This window comes from Megascapheus bottae, chromosome 30 (genome assembly GCF_031878675.1).
Source record: "Megascapheus bottae isolate mThoBot1 chromosome 30, mThoBot2.hap1, whole genome shotgun sequence".
In the NCBI taxonomy this organism is placed as follows: Eukaryota; Metazoa; Chordata; class Mammalia; order Rodentia; family Geomyidae; genus Megascapheus; species Megascapheus bottae.
In genome coordinates, this window is record NC_143538.1 from 517,985 (window position 1) to 540,046 (window position 22,062).

The 22,062-nt window shown below is 53.7% G+C and overlaps 2 protein-coding genes across 3 annotated transcripts in view; both read left to right on the plus strand.

The window, feature by feature from the left end:
• Rasgrf1 (Ras protein specific guanine nucleotide releasing factor 1) overlaps positions 1–3,624 on the plus strand; it is a 61,088-nt gene extending 57,464 nt beyond the window's left edge. For both annotated transcript variants that reach the window (XM_090321785.1, XM_090321786.1), the window contains exons 25-27: positions 812–929; positions 1,672–1,740; positions 2,525–3,624. In XM_090321785.1, the coding sequence (XP_090177911.1) occupies positions 812–929; positions 1,672–1,740; positions 2,525–2,617 (280 nt within the window). In that variant the 3' untranslated portion in view covers positions 2,618–3,624. The remainder of the gene's footprint in view (positions 1–811; positions 930–1,671; positions 1,741–2,524) is intronic.
• A 5,880-nt stretch (positions 3,625–9,504) lies between these two features.
• Positions 9,505–21,718, plus strand: Ctsh (cathepsin H). The gene is made up of 12 exons (XM_090321369.1): positions 9,505–9,645; positions 11,964–11,995; positions 13,287–13,392; positions 14,255–14,325; positions 15,116–15,220; positions 16,504–16,590; positions 16,970–17,025; positions 17,497–17,578; positions 18,820–18,888; positions 20,441–20,547; positions 20,800–20,925; positions 21,362–21,718. Exons 1-12 carry the CDS (start codon positions 9,558–9,560, stop codon positions 21,435–21,437), a joined length of 1,005 nt encoding a protein of 334 aa, XP_090177495.1. The 5' UTR covers positions 9,505–9,557; the 3' UTR covers positions 21,438–21,718.
• Positions 21,719–22,062: the final 344 nt, after the last annotated feature.

The following is a 22,062-nucleotide window of genomic DNA, read 5'->3' on the forward strand; positions in this document are numbered from 1 at the left end:
TCTTAAAATGTGATCCAAACAAATCGGGGCTATTAAATTCTGTTTCGATATTAATGCTTGATAATAATATAATATACTCATTTTCTTTTTTTTTTTTTTTTTTGCCAGTCCTGGGGCTTGAACTCAGGGCCAGGGCACTGTCCTTGAGCTTTTGAGCTCAAGGCTAGTGCTCTACCTCTTGAGCCACAGCTCTTCTGGTAGTCAAATGAATAAAAGTGTCGCACAGATTTTTCCTGCCTGGTTGACTTTGAACCCAGATCCTTAGATCTCTGCCTCCTGAGTAGCTAGGATGACAGGTGTGAGCCAGAGTCCAGCACAAGCAAGACTTTCCGAGGGGAGGAAATGGAACTTCCCCCTTCCCTACCACACACACACACACACACACACACCACACACACACACACACGGCTCTTACTCTGGCCTGTGAAGGACACCGCCCTTTTGCCTGACCCCCATGTGTGCTGAGAGGACAGGAGGCCTCAGAGGCCCCTGGAGAGCTAGAAAAGCCAGCATGGCACAGGGAAAGGAGCTCCAGGCAGGCCGGGGAGTCACCAAGGGCGAGGCTGTAGACCCTGCAGAGAGACAGCGTCCCCAAGTACAGGGTGCAGGGACGGAGGCCATTCAGAGTCACCCCACTGCCCCCAAAAGATGGGGCACTCAGCCCAGCCCCTCAGTCCTCGGCCCTATACCCAAGAGTTGGGACACAAGAACCCCTCACCCCCGCCCTGCTTTGTCTGCCAGCCAGACCAGCGTGCAGGGGAGGGGGGGCAGGCCGGCGTCCGCAAGCTTTGTGAACGCATCTCTTCCCCAGTTGTGACCCACCCTGCGTCCCTTACCTGGGCATGTACCTCACTGACCTGGCCTTCATCGAAGAGGGGACGCCTAACCACACCGAGGACGGCCTGGTCAACTTCTCCAAGATGCGAATGGTGAGTGCCTCCAGGCAGAGTGGCAGCACAGCTGGGCGCCATGCGAACCTGGACTCCCCTGCCCACCCCCAGCCTGAGGCCTGCCCCTGCCGCCAGGATCCTCACAGCCCAGCACGGGGCACACGCCTGGAAGCCCAGCTACCCAGAAGGCTGAGATCTAAGGATCGTGGTTCAGAGCCAGCCCGGCAGACGAATCTGTGAAACTCATGTGCAAGTGGTGCTGTGGCTCAAGTGGTAGAACCGCAGCCTTGAGCCAGAAAAGCCAAGCAAGAGCAACAAGGCCCCCGGTTCAAGCCCCAGTACAAATACATACGCGTTATCACTGTCCTGAACAGGAGGCCGGCATCACGCAGGGTCCTGGACCCTCGGTGCTAAGTATGTCCCAGCTTGGGCATCTATGTCTCATGCCTGTCATCCCAGCTACTCAGGAGGCTGAGATCTGAGGATTCAGGTTCGAAGCCAGGCCAGACACAAAAGTCCACAGACTCTTCATCCCCAATGAACCAGCAAAAAGCTGAAGTGGAGCTATGGCTAAAGTGATAGAAGATGCTAAAGGACAGCACCCAGGGCCCTGAGTTCAAACCCTCATGCTGACACCAAAAAAAAGAAAATGCAATACAAGTGTGTTTCCATTCATTTTGTCTGGTGTCCCCAGGGCGAGAGGCATACTGGGGGCCCCAGAACCCTGGGTGAAGAAGGCTCCGTCATTGGTGTAACTGTCAACACCCTCTCCCTTCCACAGATATCCCACATCATCAGGGAGATTCGTCAGTTCCAGCAAACGGCGTACAAAATAGAGCACCAGGCCAAGGTGAGTGGCCGGGGTGTCAGGGAGGTTTCTCCTCCTCTGCTTCAGGTGAGAACCACGTCGGAAGTGGAGCTGTGGCTCAAGAGGTAAAACTAAAATCTAACAAGAAGGAAAGGCCCCGAGTTCAAATCCCAGGACCAACATCAAAATAAGTAAATCAACAAAGGAACAGACTTGCAGGCTTTTTCTCTGGCCGCTTTCAGAAGAATGACAAAGTCATGTTTTTACTTGGCTTTTATAGTCCAGGCTGGTGTTTTACCAACTGAGCCACAGCTCCATTTCTGACTTTTTGCTACCTGACTAGAGATAAGACTCTCACAGAGCAGAGCGTTGATGGCTTACACCTTCCAGCCACTCAGGAGGCTGAGATCTGAGATTAGAAGTTCAAAGCCAGCCTGGTCAAGAAAGTCCAAGAAATTCTTAACTATAATTAAGCACCCCCCCCCCAAAAAAAAAAAAAAAAGCCAGGCCGTGCATGGTGGCTCACGCCTGCAATCCTAGCTGCTCAGGAAGCTGAGATCTGAGGATGGAGGTTCAAAGCCAGTCCGGGCCTTAAAGACAGGAAGTAGGGCTGTGGATCCAGGGACAGCGCCCAGGCCCAGAGTTCAAACTCAAGCCTGCATTCAAGCCCTAGTACCAGCACAAGAATTCATTCATTTCAAAGAGTCACGTGGACTTTTCTGCCCCAACTGGCCTTGAACCATGGTCCTTAGCCCTCAGCTCCTGAGCCACCAGGGTGGCAGGCGTACCCACGCCACCCAGCTGTCTGCCCTCTGCCTTTCTCCAGGTAACCCAGTATCTACTGGACCAGTCTGTGGTTTTGGATGAAGAAAGTCTGTACGAGTCTTCTCTCCGCCTGGAACCCAAGCTCCCCACCTGAGGCGGTGCGGGCCGCAGGCCGCTCCAAGACGCTTGCTAGTGACTCCGCGCTGTACATACATTCCTCCGGTGTCTCCGGGCTCGCCTCCTCCAAGTCTCTGCTTCTTCAAGACTTCCGATCTATCCTGCTCCTTAGATTCCTGTAGAGCTGGAATAGGAACTTCAAAAGCCCCCAAAGCCCAGCCCCCCCTCCTGCAGTGCCTGCTCTTCAAACTGCTGCCCCTCCCCTGGCAGCCCCTCGGGGAGGGAGGGAGGAGGGGGGGCAGGCTGTCTTCCAGCATGTTCTGTGTACTTGTCACACCTGGGGGTGGGGGTGGGGGAGGGGAAGGCCATACCCCGAGTCGTCATTGACGGTGACCCTACTTTGTGAAGCAGCTTTTCGGCCCAAATCCACAGGTTTCTCCACACACACACACATACACACACACACACACACACCAAAACTCCTAGTTCCCCCCGCCCCCTCCCCGTCTGTCTTTGTCCCAGGAACCTGATCAGAAGGAGACCCACACCCCATCACCCCAGAGGCCCGTGAGGGCAGGGAACACAGTGTGGCCACCATCAACGAGTCAAGACAGCTCTGGGGGACCCCCCTACCCGGTGTCCCCTGGAAGGGGGGTACGTACGTCCCAATGTCCCCTGCTGCTCCTGGCAGGGCTAGGAGATGCCTGGGTCTTGGGGCTTCCGTCTCCTGTAGCCCTGCCTCGACGCCTTGGCAGGAATAGAGAAGCCTAGTTGCTTATTCTGTGAATATTATCCTTCTTTTTTTACATTGTACAGTACAGAGAACACACATCCCCCCTGGAGGCAGGCAGGCTCCAGGACAAAAGACAGACGGCCACGCTGTAAGCAATACCTAGCAGCCTGAGAATTCTGTCCAGTCCTCCAGTACTTCAACTGACAGCTTGTTTGGAGAGAAAAAAAAAAAAAAAAGAAATTTCCATTTTTGTAAAAATATATGTTTCCTGATTACCTCTTGCTAATAAATCTATTCTATCTCAGGGTAAATGGTAGCCTCTGATGGTTTTCATTGGTCTATCCAGGCAGACTGGACAGTAATGGATGCCAACCAAACCCCTGGGGTCCTGGGTGACGAGGCCCCAACTCCAGCCTTTGAAGAACCCCAGTAGCCAGAGAGTTTGGTGGCTCACACCCACCACCCAGTTACTCAGGAAGCTTATGATTTGAGATTTTGGCCTCGTGGTGGAGTGCTTGCCTCGTGTATACAAAGCCCTGGGTTCGATTCCTCTGTACCACATACACAGGAAAAAGCTAGAACTGGTGCTGTGGCTCCAGTGGTAGAGCTTAGAGAAAGCCCAAGGACAGTGCCCAGGCCTTGAGGTCAAGCCCAGGACTGGCAAAAATTTGGAAAAAAAAAAAAAAAGGTTTAAGGTTCAAAGCCACTCTGGACAGGAAAGTCCATAAGACTCATCCCCAGTGAACCACCAAAAAAAATGGGAACTGGCACTGTGGTTCACAGCGGTAGAGCACTGGTCTGGAGCAAAAGAAGCTCAGGGACAGCGCCCAGGAATTCAAGCTCCAAGACTGGCAAAAAAAACAAAAACAAAAACATTAAAAGCAAGGAGTATAGATGCAGGGGGGTGTGGCCCGAGTAGCAGAGCAGTCTCCCAAACCACCCAATACAAACAGTGACCTCTAAGGAACCAGACCCCTTCATCCACCAATCACACTTTGCCTGGGACTGCTCAATTATGCAGGCCCCGCCCCTGACCTATTTAAACCTCCACCACCACCATTACCCATGGCTCTGTCCCATTCTCCCTGCCATTGTTGTCTTTGTCTGCATTGCTGTCTGTATTTGGTGGCATTGGAGCAAAAGGTCAAACCTGACATTCAAGACACCATCCAGTCCTGGGGTTGAACCTGTAGCCTAAGGCTCCAATGACAGAGCCAGAGTGTGCACTGGTGAAATTAAAATATCCTGGAAACAGAAAAAAAAAAAAAAATAGGGCTGGGATGTAGCTCAGTGGCAGAGCACTTGCCTAGCAAGTACAACGTCCTGGGTTCAAGCCCCAGTACCTCAGAAAATAAAATACAGTCCAAAATTAAAATAGCCAGGCACTGATAGCTCATACCTGTCTTCATATCTACTTAAGAAGACTGAGATCTGAGGATGGCGGTTCAAAGCCAGTCCAGGCAGGAAAGTCCCTATGAGAGTCTTACTTCCAATGAACCACTCAAAAAACTAGTGACATGCTGGTTGATGGAAGATGGGAGGCTTGCTGTGTCGGTTGGCTTCAAACCTCAATCCTCCAGGTCTGAGTAGCTAGCTGGAAGTGCAGGTGTGAATGACCAGGGCCTAGCTTAGTGCCAGAAATCTTAGGATTCCTGAAGATCACTTCTTAATCTGAGTTGGTGTTATTACAACTGGAAATTATGTAAAACCCAAACTGCGTTCTGAATAGTGGTTCAGGATTATAAAACTCCTTGACTACTTGGATGCCAGAGTAGCACTTTTATTTTTCTCTTAGCTGTGCACATTTAAGAGGTCAAAAGTATCAGTTACAGGTTTTTCTCTACTTTGATTCTCTGGATAAGAATAACTGGATATCTCAGCCAAATAGAGATACATTTTTAGATCACTGGCAACGTAAATGTTAAAAATCTTGGGAGTATTATAGTTGGTGCCATTTCTAGTTTCTAATGTACTGTATGAAGCATGCTAGTTGAAAAGGAGAGAGGTGTGCTCAGATGTACCAGAACTGAGGGGTTTGAACAGGACTTGGTTGTGTTCACAAGGACATTGTCCTGGGAGCTGAAGGAAGAACGCTTTTGGTGCATGCCATGGTGTGCCTTTGGTACAAGCCCAGCAATGAGTGCTGCAGTCCTCAAAGTGGAGTCAGTTCTTCCATGTGAAAGTTCTGGTGACTGAAGGCAGTCAGACATTGTTTGGAGGGTAGTACAGATTGGAATTTGCTACTGGATCCAGCATCAACCACCTTTGGTTTGCTCATAATAGCGGTCACAAGGTTAGAATCACCCTTGATTAAATTACTGATGGGGAAAAAAAGACATCTCTGATAAAAGCACCATGTTCTTAAGTGCTAAAACTCATTTTTGTCTAAAGTACTACGTATAGTTTTATGAGTACATGTAGCTTGGAACTTGCTATCTTACCTGCAATTGGCAATTTGAACTTGCTATGGAATGTGAGATCATATATGTACATTTTGCTTTTGATACATTGTAATATGAAGATTTTGGAAATGTATATTAAGCTTAAAATGTTCTTGATAAAATTGACACTACAGTGTCTTGTCAATAAAAAAACAAAAACAACAACAAAAAAAACAACTAGTGGCAGTATGGCTCAAAGTGGTAGAGCACTAGCCTTGAGCAAAAGAGCTCAGGGAGAGCACTCAGCTCTGAGTTCAAGCCCCATGATGACCAAAAATAAAGTATGCCAGAGGCAGAGTAAAGAAGACCAGGAAGATAATGAAATGAGATTTCCATTAGTGGTTCAGTTGTCATCCTAGCTCCTGAGAAGATGGAGATCAGAGATCATGGTTCAAAGTCCACCTCGGCAGGAAATCTGTGCAATTCTTAGTTCCAATAAAATACTTTAAAAAAAAAAATAGCTAGAGGGCCGGGAGTTTGGCCTAGTGGTTAAAGTGCTTGCCTAGCATGCATGAAGACCAGGGTTCGATTCCTTGGTACCACATACATAGAAAAAAGCCGGAAGTGGTGCTGAGGCTCAAGTGGTAGAGCTCTAGCCTTGAGAAAGTCCAAGGACAGTGCTCAGGCCCTGAGCTCAAGCCCAGGACTGGCAAAAAAAAAAAATAGCTATGGTGCAAATGGTAAAACACCAGTCCTTACAAAAGAAGCTCAGGAACAGCATTCAGGCCCTGAGTTCAAACCCCAGAACTGGCGCAAAGAATAACAACAACAATAATAATAATAATTACCCAGTGGCCCATGCAGGAACTCACCCACAGGCTTCAGACGAAAGGATCTACAGTGGGAATCCACCCAGTTTCCCTCCGGGACCAGCTGAATTCCATTCCATGCAGTCAGGTCCTAATGGGATCTTATCATGCCATTACCAATGGCATTTGTTTACTGGGCAATTCATTTCCACACTTTGAACAAATGACGCATGACCCAGAAACAGCTCCCTCTGCGCTGCTGCTCTCGTCCTTCAGCCTTCTGCCAGCCCTGGGGTTTCTCCCAGAGCCCAGGAACCTTGTGCCAATGCTCCTCCCACAGCTGAATTCACCACTGGAGGTCATTCTGAGGACTGCTATGCAAAGCCAGCTGCGGGTAGACTCATCTCCAATTAATCACCAGATTGGCGCTGGGACTCAAGTGGTAGAGCACTTCTCGAGCTAAAACATTCAGGAACAGCACCCAAGCCCTGCGTTTAAGCTCCAGGGCCTGTCCCAAAAAGAAAGAAAGAAAGAAGCCAAGAAAGACAGTAAGGCTCTGAGTTCAAACCATAGAAAATATAGACAAATAATGAACTTTTTGGATGCAGGATTGGTGGCTCACCCCTATAATCCTAGCTAATCAAGAAGCTGCCATCTCAGGATTGAAATTCAAAGCCAGGCCAGACAGAAAAGGTCCCGATATGCTTATCTCCAATCCATCAGAAAAGTGGAGATGTCTTGGAGAGGTAAAATGCCAGCCCTGAGCAGAAAAAAAGGCAAATCAGAGTGTGAGGTCATGAGTTCAAATCCCCATACTGGCACAATGAAGAATGAATGAAAAATCCCAAGTGAAATCTGTACTTCCTACACCCAACTTACTCACCTCAATAGCTTAAGCCTGTTTTGTTTTGCCAGTTCTAGGCTTGAACTCAAGGCCTGAGCACTGTCCTAGAGCTTCTGGCACTGTGTGTGTGCGTGTGTTTAATTGGAGATAAGAATCTCCCATACTTTCATGTCCAGGCTGGCTTTGATCTGGCTCAGCTCTCAAATCTCCTGAGTATAGCTGGGATTACAGGAACGAGACACTGATACCTTATAGTTTTGCCTGTTTTAAGGGTGTTGAGGACACCTACCTTAGCCCACAATTGAGCAGAATCATCTACCCCAAAGCCTACTTCAGAATACCCCAGTGAATGGTTCACACTGTTTATGGATGAAAGACATCGCAGAGTATCCGTTTACGGCATGGCTCACTAGCTGACTGAGAGTGCAGCCTGAACGGACGACACCGGGCGCCACTCAGGAAAGGGACCCAATCAAAAATCCTGCCTCCTTATGGTTAATCTCATGTAGTTACTGTAGCTGACTTTGTTACCTACTATATTGTATATTCCTTTGTTTATTTGAAATAGGAAAGGGGAAACAAGATGATTGGGAGGGGGTGGGAAGAGGGAAAGAGAGACAAAAACATGAGAAGGGCTTCGAATGTTCCAGAAGTAATACACCCAGTACCTTACAAATGTAACTGTAACCCTTCTATACATTCTCCCAACAGTAAAATACAACTAAAAACAAAAAATCCTGGGTGTGGAATTTAGCCTAGTGGTAGAGTGCTTGCCTAGCATGCATGAAGCCCCGGGTTCAATTCCTTGGTACCACATATATAGAAAAAGCTGGAAGTGGTGCTGAGGCTCAAGTGGTAGAGCTCCAGCCTTGAGAAAGTCCAAGGACAGTGCTCAGGCCCTGAGCTCAAGCCCAGGACTGGCAGAAAAAATACTGCGTTGGCAGGCGTTGGTGGCTGGTGTCTCTAACCCCAGCTACTCAGGAGGCTGAGCTCTGAGGACCGATGTTTAAGCCAACACAGGCCAGGGAAGTCTGGGGTTCTCATCTCCAGAGAACCAGCAAAAAAAATACAGAAGAGGATGAAGTGGTTGAGGACAGTCTTGATCAAAAGAGTTAGGGGCGGCCTTCAGGCCCTGCGCACAAGCTCCAGTACTGGCACACGCACACGCACAGAGATACACACACACACACTCACACACAGAGATACACACGCACACACACTCACACCAGAGATGCACACACACACTCACACACAGAGATACACACGCACACGCGCGCACACACACACACACAGACACACACAGACACACAAACTCACACACACACTCACAGAGATACACACGCACACACACAGACACCCTCACACACAGACATGCACACTCACGCACACACAGACACACACACGCACACACAGACACACCCGCACACGCACACACAGACACACGCACAGACACACAAACTCACACACACGCACACACACACACGCACGCACACTCACCAGGAAGGACCCTGGACCGGCGGGCGCCGCGCCCCATTCTTCCCGGGCAGGCAGTGGGCGGCTCCGGGCCGGCGGCCAGCGCACACGCCCCGCCTCCGGTTCTGCCACCTGCAGAGCCTCGCAGATCAAAATCCACCGCCGGGTCCTCCACCGCCGGGTCCTCCACCGCCGGGTCCTCCACCGCCGGGTCCTCTCCCAGGTCCTCCCACCAGGTCCTCCGAGGCCCAGACCCCAGCCGAGGGGGCGGGGAGGGGGGAGGTCGGGGAGGGCAAGCCAAGGCGGGGTAGGGAGGCGGGGATGGGGAGCAGCAGCTAAGACCCTCGCCTTCCACGTCCTGGAGTTCGAATCCAGAGAGCAGCCCCAGGGCCGGCGGGCCCTGTCTCCCCCCCACCCACTGCACCCCCCCAGCCCCGCAACGCCCGGAGCCCCGCCCACCCGGAGCCAGGGCCCCGCTCCCGAGGCGCCCGCCCCCCCGCCCGGCCCCGCCCACACTCCCATGACGCCCCACCTCGACTCAAACCTCTGGCCACGCCCCCGCTTCGCTCCGCCCACAAGACGGGGCCCCGCCCCCCGCCTCCAGCTCCATTGGCTCAAAGGCTAGCCCCGCCCTCGGGAGGCTCCGCCCCCACTCGGCCCCTCCCCGCCCGCTCCCGCAGCCTAGGCCAGTGTGCGCTGCCGCCGCCGCCACCGCCGCCACCGCCACCGCCACCGCCATGTGGATCGCGCTGCCGCTGCTCTGCGCCGGGCTCGGGCTCCTGGCCCCGGCCCGCGCCGCCGCCGCGCTGTCGGTCAACTCCCTAGGTAGGCCCGGAGCGCAGGGGCTGTCCAGGTCCCAGGGCGGGCATTCCGCAGGCCCAGGGGGGCGGCGCGTGCGGGGAGGGACGGGGAGCAGGGCGGCTCCCCCGGAGCTGGCGCCGAGCCTCGAGCTCCGGGGACGCCGGGGCGGCGAGGCCCCCCGGGGTGGAAGATCCAGCCGGCCGGGCGCCGCGCTCTCCAGGCCGAGCCGTCCCGGCAGACCCCTCCCCGTCCCCCCTGCACCGACCCCGGAGGGAAAGCCCCGGGCCCGGCCCCCCTGCGCCCCGGCTCTCCGCCGGCCAGGAAGGGCTGGGTGACGCCGGGCTTGGCAACGCGCCGTCAAGACCAGCGAGTAAATGTGTAGCTCTGTCCCTGAGGTCACCGTTCAGCCGCTTTGGAGGAAGGAGAGCCGTCGAGCACGGCAGGTTAATGAACCCACAGGGGGGTTGGACTAATGGATGTTTATTTATGAACATTGGAATTTGGTTTTTTATTTTTATTTTATTTTATCCTTGCCAGTCCTGGGCTTGAGCTCAGGGCCTGAGCACTGTCCTTGGACTTTCTCAAGGCTAGAGCTCTACCCCTTGAGCCTCAGCACCACTTCTGGCTTTTTTCTATGTATGTGGTACCGAGGAATCAAACCTGGGTCTTCATGCATGCTAGGCAAGCACTTTAACCACTAGGCCAAACTCCCAGCCCTGATTAATCGTGAACTCAAGACCTGGGCACAGCCCCTGAGCTCTTGTGCTCAAGGGTAGCCCTTCCACTACTTTGAGTCCCAGTTCCACCTCTGGTTTTTCTGGTGCTTCGTTGGAGATAAGAGTCTCACCCGCCAGGCGCCAGTGGCTCACACCTATAATCTTAATCAGGAGGCTGAAATTTGAGGACCAGCCGGGGGCACTAACGTCCGCTAACGTTTGTGAGATTCTTATCTCCAGTTCACCACCAGAAAACTGGAAGTAGTGCTGTAGCTCAAGAGACATAGCCTTGACCTGAAGAGCTCAGAGACAGCACCCAGGCCCAGAGTTCAAGTCCCATGACTGACCAAAAAAAAAAAAAAAAAAGAGTCTCATTGATATCCAAGGCTGGCTCTGAAATGTCATTGTTGTCATTGTCAGGTTCTCAGCCTCCTGAGTAGCTGGCATCACAGGTGTGTACCACCAGTGCCTGCCTTCCTCCACTAAACCCTAAGAAACCTCATCTATCAGAACGGTTGTCTTGCCCTCACATGTTGGTACTGGTGGCTAATGCCTCTAATCCTAGTTACTCAGGAGGCTGAGAGATGAGGGTCACAATTCAAAGCTAGCTGGGACACAAAAGTCCTTGAGACTCTTATCTCCAATGAACCACCTGAAAACCAGAAGTGGCACTGTGGATCAACAGATAGATAGAGCACTAGCCTTGAGCTAAAGAGCGCAGGGACAGGGCCAAGGTCCTGAGTTCAAGTCCCACAACTGATCAAAAAAGAGGGGCTTTTAGTGTCACTTGCTCTTTGGAAACCCCCAGAGGCAGAGGTTAGCTCTAACCTGCTGCAAACCTGGGCCCTCACTGGAGGCCAGATGAGGGCAACTGCTGTGTTGGGCCCCTACACCAGAACTGGGGACCCCCTGAAATCCTGCTCAGGGGTTCCTTAGGGGAGAGACGCCTACCCAGGGGTAGTGACCCCAGCATGGTTTCTGGAGCCATAAAAAGAAGATTGAAATGTTGAAGAGTAATGATGTATATCCTGGGGCGTGACCCCCAAGAATGTGGAAAGAGGGGGGATCCCCGGGACGGCATTGGAGGCCCTTTGTTTCCAAAAGCCCCTTCTCCTCATCCCCTGAACCCACGGATGTAAATGTGTGCAGGCTCACACCTGCCATCCCAGCTCCTCAGGAAACTGGGGATCCCAGTTCGAAGCCAGCCCAGGCAGGAAAGTCTGTGAGACTCTTATCTCCAATGAGCCAGCAAAAAGCTGCAAGTAGAGGTGCTCAAGTGGTAGAACACCAACCTGGAGTGAAAAAACTCAGGGAGTGCATTCAAGCCCTGGGTTCAAGCCCCAGAAATGGCAAAGAAACAACAAAAAATAAAGAGCAAATGTTCAAGTGGAGAGTGCCAGCCTTGAGCAAAAAGAAGCCAAGGGACAGTGCCCAGGCCCTGAGTTCAAGCTCCAAATAAAAATTCCTATTTTTCAAAATTACCGTAGGGTATCAAACCATGATTGAGTTCCATTTTTGCATTCAGAATTAAATAACATTATCTGTGGTATTTTATGTTGTCTTAAAGGTGCCCTGAAGGCCCCAGCATGGTGACTCAGTTCTAATTTTAATTTTCTTTCTTCACAGAGAAGTTTCACTTCAAGTCTTGGATGGTGCAGGTTGGTGCCTACCTTCCTCTTTTTGAAGTTTTTTTTTATGTCACAAGTTTCCTGTTATTAAACCAAACAATTCCAGATTTGAAAGAACAGATGGAGGGGTCCCACACTAGGGACTTTCAAAATTCATGATCTCCAAACCCTAAGAAAGTTCTAAAATTGCAGCCCCCCCCCACCTTTTCTCTTCCCCCCACCCCTGCTCCCAGGGTGGCTGGAAGCCTTTTCAGTCGAGATTCACAGCCAGGCACAGTGGCTCAATTCTGTAATCAATCCTAACCGCTCAGGAAGCTGAGATCTCGCAATGGAGGTTTGACGCCAGACCGGACAGAAAAGTTTGTGACACTCTTGCATCTAATTAGTCAACAAAAAGCCAAAAGGGGAAGTGTAGCTCAATCTCTAATCGGTAAAGGGCTATCCTGGCTTTAAGCGAAAAAGCTCAAAGACTGTGCCAAGGCCCTGAGTTCAAGTCTCACTATGGGCAATTAAAAAGAGAGAGAGAGAAGGAGGGAGGGAGGCTGGGAATGTGGCCTTGTGAACTATTGTTCAAGCCCCAGCACTGTCAGAGAGAGAAAGAGAGAGAGAGATTTCTTTATTTTGTGCTCGAAGCACCTTTGTAGACAGGCTCAAGCCTGTGTACTAGCTACTCAGGAGGCCGAGATCCGGGGATCACAGTTCCAAGCCAGGAAAGGAAAGCCAAGGCAGGAAAGTCCACGAGACTCTTATCTCCAATGAACCACCAAAAAAGCTGGAAGTGGAGCTGTGGCTCAAGTGGTAGAGCTCCAGCCTTGAGAAAAAGAGTTCGAAATAGCACCCAGGCCCTGAATTCAAGCCCCAGAACCAGCACAAAAACGATGATGATGATGATGATGATGATGATGATGATGATGATTGAGGAGATGGTGATGGTTACAGTGATGATGAGGGTGGTGATAAAGGAAGGTGGGGATCTCTTGTGTGTGTCGGGGGGGGGTGCTTGGGGACAGTGGTGGAGTTTCCTTGGCTCGGCACCTGTGCTTTGTCCCCAGCTGCGGCTGTTGGCAGGTGTGTCCTCCAGGCCTGGATTCCCGGCCACGGGTCTCTGGTGTCGGGGGGAAGTGGCTGGTGGCTGGGGAAATGGGCCACTTGCTTTGTGACTTCCTGGAGCTGCCAGTAGAGTCAAGGAGCACCGCCCCCCCCCCCCCCCCCCCCGCCCCCGGGACACGGATGTGACTCGATAGGGATGGTAGAGGGGAAGATCGGGTTCCCACCCCTGCCTGGTAAGCTTCCCGTGATTTACTGGCCTGTCTTGTCTCAGCATCAGAAGACATACAGCGCGGAGGAATACCCACGCAGGCTCCAGACCTTCACCAGCAACTGGCGGAAGATCAACGCCCACAACGAAGGGAACCACACCTTCAAAAGTACTGGGGGGCAGGGGTCACCCTTCCTCCAGGGCGCGAGCAGCTCAGAACCCACTCAGGGATTTGGGGGTGTCAGCCACACAGACTCAGGCCAAGCGCTGGTGGTTCACCTCTGTTATTCTAACTACCCAAGAGACTGAGATCTCAGGATCATGGTTCAAAGCCAGCCTGGGCAGAAAAGTCTGTGAGACTCTTATCTCCAATGAACCAGCCAAAAGCTAGACGTAGAGCTGTGGTTTAAATGGTAGAGCGCCAGCCTTGCGTGGGAAAAGCCAAGTAAGAGTATGAGACCCTTGAGCAGAGAGTTTGGCCTAGTGGTAGAGTGCTTGCCTAGCATGCACAAAAGTCCCGGTTCAATTCCTCAGTATCACATACACAGAAAAAGCCGGAAGTGGTGCTCAAGTGGTAGAGCTCTAGCCTTGAGAAAGCCCAAGAACAGTGCTCAGTCCCAGAATTCAAGCCTCAGGACTGGCAAAAAAAGGGGGAAAAAGTATGAGACCCTGAATTCAAGGCCCCCAGTATCTGCACCCCCCAAAGAAATTAATTAGTAGTCTACAAGCAATATGAGTGAACAAAGGGCTTCATTATTTTCTTTCTTTCTTTTTTTTTTTTTTGCCAGTTTTGGGGCTGGAACTCAGGGCCTGCCACACTGTCCTTGGACACTTTTTTGCCCAAGGTCATTTGCTCTGTCATTTGAGCCACAAAGCCACTTCCAGCCTTTTCTGTGTATGTGGTGCTAAGGAATCGAACCCAGGGCTTTGTGCATGCTAGGCAAGTACTCTACCACTGGGCCACGCTCCCAGCCCCTCATTATTATCAGCCACTTTGAGGTGCCTCTCAACCTCCTCTGCTTCTCTTTCAGTGGCACTCAACCAATTTTCAGACATGAGCTTTGCTGAAATCAAACAAAAATACCTTTGGACATTACCTCAGGTAGGTGTGATTCACTGAAAAGCAATCCAGATATGAGGACGGCAGTTCATAGCTAGGCTGAGCTAAAAAGCCTGTGAAACTCTTACCTCCAACTTAACCACCTGAAAACTGGGAGTGGCGCTGTGGCTCAAGGGCTAGAGCCACTAGCCTTGAGCAAAAGAAGCTCAAAGACAATGTCCGGGTCCTGAGTTCAAGCCCCACAACCAACCAAAAAAAAAAAAAATGAAAGCTGGACGTGGTGGCTCACGCCTGTAATCCTAGCTACTCAGGAGGCTGAGATGTGAGGATCAAGGTTCAAAGCCAGCCCAGGCACAGAAGAACCTGAGTCTTCTATCTCCAATTAACCTCTAGAAAACAGGATGTATGGCTTGGCTCAAGGGTAGGGTGGTAGCCTTGAGCTGAAGAGCTCAGGGACAGAGTTCAAGCCTCATGACCCATAGAAGAAGAAAAAAATAAATCTCGCATACTTTTCTGCTCAGGTTGGCTTTGAACTTTCATATCTCAGCTTCCTGACTATCTAGAATGGTAGGCAGGAATCACCAGGAATTCCACTTGGTAATTCCATTTTAATTACACTCTGGGAAGGAGAAGAAGGAAGACAAAAGGTATTATTTTATGGGCCGGGAGTTTAGCCCAGAGGTAGAGTGCTTGCCTCGCATGCAGGAAGACTGGGGCTCAATTCCTCGGTACCACATACATTGTGTGTGTGTGTGTGTGTGTGTGTGTGTGTGTGTGGAAACAGTATTTTTTGTGTCCTTTTTCCTGAACATAATATATTCGGTTGTTCCAGAATTGCTCAGCCACCAAAAGCAACTACTTGCGGGGGACGGGTCCCTATCCACCCTCCGTGGACTGGCGGACAAAAGGAAAATTTGTCTCCCCAGTGAAGAACCAGGTATGCACACCAGCCTGGGCGTTCCTCTCCTGACAGCCACATCGGTGGGGACCAAGCCTCAGATCACCCCGGCGGCCAGGTCCCCTCCTCCAGCCGTCTTCCTTGGCAAGGCTGGGCAAGTGGCTGCTTTATGAAAATTCCACCGCTGATGGCTCCCGGCTGTCATCCCGGCACTTCAGGAAGGTCATTGTTTGAATGTCTAGGAGATTATTTTTTTTTCTCCAGTGAACCAGCAAAAAGCCAGAAGTGGAGATATGGCCCAAGTGGTAGAGCACCTTTCTTGAGTGGAAAACCTAAGGGACAGTGCCCAGGCTCTGAGTTCAAGTCCCAGTGTACACACACACCACACACACACACACACACACACGCCTGAAATTGACACCTGGCTCCCTCCCCTCTCCCCCTCCCGGTACCTCCATTTACCTGTGAGTTGGCTGTCATGGTAAATGGGCATCCTGTGCCCAACTAGGATCCATTCCTGCCCAGTCCTGCAGGGCTCCAGAGGGCCCGAGGCGGAAGCCAGTCCAGCTTGTCCCAGGCAGAGAGGAGGATACGGCGGGCACAGCACCCCCTGCAGGCCTGCAGCCCAACACCTTTTCTGCATTCTAGCCCTTCACTCACTGGTCAGGTCTGGATTTGGGTCCCTCCGTGTGTGGCCCTTGAGTGACCTTCAGGAAGAGCCTGACCTCTGAGCTCCGGAAGCTTTCCTTCTCACCTAGTCTTGGCTTAGGGCCAAAACTGCATGAGAAAACTTTTAGGGAGGGTGGAGGCGTGGTGTAGTTGGTGGATCACCAGCTGGTGAGCCAAAGCATCAGGTACCAAACTCCAGCCCCTGTTTTAGACCCCCCGTTCCCCCCCCCAAAAAAACCTTGCATATGAACACATGTATTTGTGTGTGTTTGCATGCGTGCACATACGTATACACAGATGTGCCAGTACTGAGACTTGAACTCAGGCCTTTGCACTGTCCTTTTAGAATTTCCCACTCAAGGCTGTTTCTCGGCCTCTTGAGTCACAGCTCCACTTCCGGCTTTGGGGAGGATAATTAAAGAGACTCAGGGACTTTCCTGCCTAGGCTGGCTTTGAACCCGGATCCTCAGATCTCAGCCCCTTGAGTAGCTGGGATGACAGGCGGGAGCCACCAGCACCACTTGGCTTTTTTTTTTTTTTTTTTTAACTTTCCAGGAAGTCGTGGGGCCCCAGCTCTGCGTCCCTCCGGGCTGACCGTGTCTGGGAATCTGTCCAGCACTGGGCCCACGCTGACTTTTCTTTGGCCTCTGCAGGGAGCATGTGGCAGCTGCTGGACTTTCTCCACCACGGGAGCTCTGGAGTCTGCTGTGGCCATTGCCAGCGGCAAAATGCTGTCCCTGGTAAGATGGTGACCCAGAGGGCATGGTCCACCGAGGCTGGGACTCGAACTCAGGGCCTCGGCGCTGTCCCTGAGCTTCTTTTGCTCAAGGCTGGTGCTGCATCACTTGAGCCATAGCTCCACCGCAGGTTTTTGGTGATTGGTTGGGGAGACGAGTCACCCAGATTCTTCCTTCCTGGGTTGGCTTTGCACCTGGATCCTCCAGTCTCACTTTCCTGAGTGGCTGGGACTGCAGGCGTGAGCACCAATGCCCGGTCCATCATGGCATCTGGACATGATGCCAGCTGGATACGGGGTGCCAGCTGGGAGGGGGACAGCTGGCATCTTTGTGCCAAGTCCTTGCTAGGCGGGGGCTCCCTGGGGTGTGTTCCTTCTTCCAGGCCGAGCAGCAGCTGGTGGACTGTGCCCAGGACTTCAACAACCATGGCTGCCAGGGGTACGTTCCTCCCCCAGGACACCCTCTTTCTCCCCCCCCAGTGGTTGCAAATGGTTGAGGCAGGGCTTCCATCCATGCTTGGGCCTGTCTGCCACCACTGCCTCCTGCAATCCATCCCCTTTCCAGGGTGCCGCCTGGCTGAGGGCCCTCTGCACACAGGGAGAAACGCAGACATCCACCATCTTTCTTAGTTGGTGCTGGGGCTTGAACTCAGGGCCTGGTGCCCTTGCTTAGCTTTATTTATTTCTTTTGCTCAAGGCTAGTACTCTACCACTTGAGCCACGCACCCCCGTTCCAGCATTTGGCTGCTGAAATGGAGATGAGGCACTCGGGCCTCACTTGGCAGCGCAGGCTGGCCTCAAACTGCGATCCTCAGGTCTCAGCCTCCTGAGTAGCTGGGATAGTATCAGAGACAGACGGCCAGCCCCAGAGGCTGGGCTGGGGGTCCTCACCTGTGTGCTCTTTCCTTAGGGGTCTCCCCAGCCAGGCCTTCGAGTACATTCTCTACAACAAGGGCATCATGGGAGAGGATACCTACCCCTACAAGGGCAAGGTAACGCCGGGGCCTCCGCTCCCGATCCTCCATGGCCTCCTCCCTCCCGCTGCTCCCTGGCGCCAGCGTTCACAACTGTCTCTGCTGGCTTGAGCCCTTGTCCACATAGGGGACCGGCACCCTGTCTCCTACCCTGCCCCCCCTCCCTCTGCTCCCCTGGGCCCACCCTAGGCAGCCTGCTGACTCCCCAGGGCCCCCAGCACTGTCCCTGCTCCTCATCAGAAGGCACAGCTGGGCATGCGTGCCTGGCTTCCCAGCTACTCCGGAGGCTGAGATGGGAGGATCGCAGTTCAGACCTGTGCACACAGCTAAGTCTGGAAGACTTTTATCACCAGTGACCCAGCAAAAAGCCAGAAGTAGAGGGATGGTTCAAGGGGTGGAGCACCCAACCTCCAGTGGTAAAGTCACGTTAGAGTTGGGCCTGGAATGTGGCCTGGTGGTAGAGTGCCACATACATAGAAAAAAGCTGGAAGTGGTGCTGTGGCTCAAGTGGTAGAGCTCTAGCCTTGAGAAAGTCCAAGGACATTGCTCAGGCCCTGAGTTCAAGCCTCAGGCCTGGCCAAAAAAAAAAAGTTAAATGCAAGTAAGAGGCCCTGGGTTTAAGCCCCAGGACTGGCACCAAAATGAAGGATGCCAGGCCTCCAGCTCCAGCCTTGACTGCCCTGCATACCAGCCTGGTTCTGAGTCTCTGGGGGCTCGTGTCCCGCCCCAGCCACACCTGACCTCCCATCAACCAATCACCATCACCCATCAACCAGTCAGCTCACCCATCAACCAATCAGAAGATCACTCTGCACTCTCCCACCCACTGCTCTCCACTTCTGGCCATGCTGCCTTGTGCTGTCTGCCCAGTGATGCCCGTTCCCAGCCGTCTTCTCACCAAGGCCATGTAACTACTGCTTGGGAGATGCCATCTTCTTTTATGCCAGGCCTGGGCTTGAACTCAGGGCCTGGGCGCTGTCCCTGAGCTCTTCTGCTGGAGGCTGAGTCTCCACCACATTGAACCACAGCACCACTTCCAGTTTTCTAGTGGTTCATTGGTGATCAGAGTCTCATGGACTTTCCTGCCCAGGCTGGCTTTGAACTGCAATCCTCAGACCTCAGCCTCCCAGTGGCTGGGATGACAGGCATGGCGTCGGTGCCAGGCTGGGGGGGTTGCTAGCTCACTTTGGGGTGGACGGACCCTGTCTTGGGCTGAGCCCTCCCTCACGTGCCTTCCACCCTCTGCCTGTCTGGAACAGAACAGCGACTGTAAGTTCCAGCCCCAGAAGGCCATCGCGTTTGTCAAGGACGTCGCCAACATCACGCTGGTGAGTGCCGGGGTCTCCTCTGCGGGGCACTGTGTCCCCGCCATGATGACAGCCTCGAAGCCCCGGATGGGTGGAACGCCTTGCTTCCACCCACAGAAGGGCTGGTGCTTCTGTCTCTAGTCTGGGAAATGCGGTGAGGGGGTGCAGGGGTCCCCGCTGCGTGAGACGCTGTCACCGGGAGGATGGTGGCGTGGGAGACCAGCCAAGGCAAAAAAAAAAGTCGCTGGATCCCTTTCTCCATGATAGCCAGGAGTGATGGCATGCACTTGGCAGCCCAGCTACTACAAGAGGCATAAAATAGAATTGTGGTCCAGGTGACTTCCTGGATAAAATATCTAGATCCTGTCTCCAGATCACCAGTGCAAAAGATTCTGGAGGCATGGTCCAGCAGTAGAGTGACCCAGCCTGCCTGCGTCCAGGCCAGAGAGAAGACCCCAGTACCATTAAAAAGACAAAAAAAAGGGCAGACCAAAACCCCCATTCGCCAGAAGACAGAAGCCTGTGAGAGATGTCAGGTCGTGGAGCGGCCGGGCCCTGCTGCAGCCTCAGCCTCCCCACCTGCTCCTGCCAGTGTCCCAGCAGCTTCTGCAGCGCACTGCCGCCTGATGTAGATGAGGAGCAGACCCAGGGGAAGAGGCCTTGGGCCCACAGTAGCCGCCATATGCCCGAGGCTGTCCAGCCAGGAGGTGGAGGCTGAATTTGAACTGAAGTAGTGGCACTGCCACAACCAGCCTTAGCCACTGGCCCTGGCTACAGACTCCCCTGGCTGGGCTGTGGCCGCTGTCGTCCCGAGAACTTGATTGGAGCCCTCGGTCCTGGCCTGGAGACCCTGCAGGGGACAGCGGTGGGCTGGAGAGAGGTGGAGAGATGTGCAGATGAGGTGCAGGTGTGGTGCACATACAATGCAGATGTGCAGATATGAAGGTGCGGTGCAGAGGCACAGGTGCGGTGCAGGTGTGAAGATGAGGGGCAGGTGCAGTGCAGGTGTGAAGACAAGGGGCAGGTGAAGACGAGGGGCAGGTGCAGTGCAGGTGTGAAGATGAGGGGCAGGTGCAGTGCAGGTGTGAAGACAAGGAGCAGGTGAAGACAAGGGGCAGGTGCAGTGCAGGTGTGAAGACGAGGGGCAGGCGCAGTGCAGGTGTGAAGAGGAGGGGCAGGCGCAGTGCAGGTGTGAAGACGAGGGGCAGGCGCAGTGCAGGTGTAAAGACGAGGGGCAGGCGCAGTGCAGGTGTGAAGACGAGGGGCAGATGTGAAGATGCCGTGCAGATGAGGGGCAGGTGTGCAGACGTGATGCGGTTCCTTCTGGACATTCCTGAAGTCTATTGATGCTAATTCACTGTGACCTCCCCATCTTGACCCGGGGGCCAGGCTGGCCTGGGGTCCCGGCATCCTGCGACCACAGCCTGCTAGTCAGGCGCTGCATAGCTTGAGCCTCCAACCAGATTTTGTGCCAGGAGGGCCGGGTCGGATGGGGGGGGGTCCTCCCCCAGTGCTGCCTTGGCTGTGGGTGGAAGGTGACTGGGCGGGTGTCTGTCTGTCCTGTCCACCACAGAACGACGAGGAGGCCATGGTGGAGGCTGTGGCCCTCTACAACCCTGTGAGCTTTGCCTTCGAGGTGACGGAAGACTTCATGATGTATAAAAGTGGGGTGTACTCCAGGTGAGCCGGGGGGACCAGGGCCACACCTGAGCCAGAGCTCTGCCATCGACTGAGGTGGCTTCCACTGGCGCAGGAAACTGACGTGCAGACATTTGTGCTGGGGGGGGGGGTGGCTCCCGCCTGTAATCCCAGCTACTCTGGAGGCTGAGATTTGAGGATCATGGTTCAAAGCCAGCCCGGGCAGGAAAGTCCATGAGCACTGAGGGCCATTCTAGCCCTTTCCTCACTGACCGCCATTTTTCCTTGTTCCAGTACTTCCTGTCATAAGACTCCAGATAAAGTCAACCACGCTGTCCTGGCTGTCGGTTATGGAGAGAAGAACGGGGTCCCCTACTGGATTGTGAAAAACTCCTGGGGTTCCTATTGGGGGGACAAGGGGTGAGCAGCTTCCGGGGGTCCCATCAGGTGTTGTGGGGCGGGAGCTTGTTGCTGGGAGGTCTGGCTTCCTGTTGCAGCAGGACACCATGCCATGCCAGCCACATGGGTGGCAGAGATGAGGATCCTGGTTCAAAGCCAGCCCAGGCAGACAAACCTGACACTTATCTCCAGTTAACCAGGGGAGAAAAACACCACAGGAAGTGGAGGCGTGGTTCCAGGAGTAGAGCTCCCCTCCCCCATCCCCATCAGAAGCCCCGAGTTCAAGCCCCTGGCTGGGAGCCCCAGCTGATTTGGGGGAGTCACTGGGGAGGAAGAGATTCCTTTGGTGGCTGGGAGGGAGGAAGGTCAGTCTTTGAGTGAATTCACAGGGCCCAAGGCAGGGCTTAGGGAGTGGCAGAACATTCTAGAAAAGCCTCACCCACCCCCTCCCCCCCAGGTACTTCCTCATCGAGCGAGGGAAGAACATGTGCGGCCTCGCGGCCTGCGCCTCCTACCCCATCCCTCAGGTGTGAGCCAGGCTGTGGAGGCGACCCGTGGTCAGACTATGAGAAGGACCGGTGGCCTGCAGTGGAGCAAGTGAGGGCAGTCCACCCTCATGCCCCTGCCCAGCCTGGGAACCCAAGGGCAGAGGAGGGCAGAGAGCCAATGGCCAGCCACGTGCCTTCAGTGCCTTTCCCAGAATCCCCGCCACAGGGGGCCCGGAGCCGCCATTGCTCTTCTGTGGCTTCTGTTCAATAAACATTCGGCGAGCCTGCCTGGCCAGGCCTGGGCTGGCGCTCTGGCCTTGTCCCACCTCAGCTGTCCTCGCTGCCCACGCCCCCTCCTGCCTTCCCTCGCCAGGCCTCGGCCTCGCCCGGGTGCCCACACCTCCTCGTGTTGGGCTCGGGGTCGGGGACTGTCCCTGAGCGTTCTTCTTCAGGACTTGCGCTCTACTGTTGAGAGCCACATCTCCACTTCCGCCTTTCTGGGGGTTCCCTTCCCCACCTGGGCGGGCTTTGAACCCTGACCCTCAGACGCGGCCTCCTGAGTCCACAGATCTTGTCCTCCCGGCCCCAACCGGCCTGGCACTCACTCCACTGTGCCACTCCCGGGCACCCACCCACCCGGCTGACTCCCTCTAGCACTGCAATCCAGAGC

Excerpts from the sequence above, each read along its gene's own strand:
- Ctsh (XM_090321369.1), top strand. The coding sequence starts at position 9,558 with ATGTGGATCGCGCTGCCGCTGCTCTGCGCCGGGCTCGGGCTCCTGGCC. Across the intron at positions 15,221-16,503 it reads TCTCCCCAGTGAAGAACCAG|GGAGCATGTGGCAGCTGCTG; the intron begins GTATGCACACCA and ends TGGCCTCTGCAG. Across the intron at positions 17,579-18,819 it reads CCTACCCCTACAAGGGCAAG|AACAGCGACTGTAAGTTCCA; the intron begins GTAACGCCGGGG and ends TGTCTGGAACAG.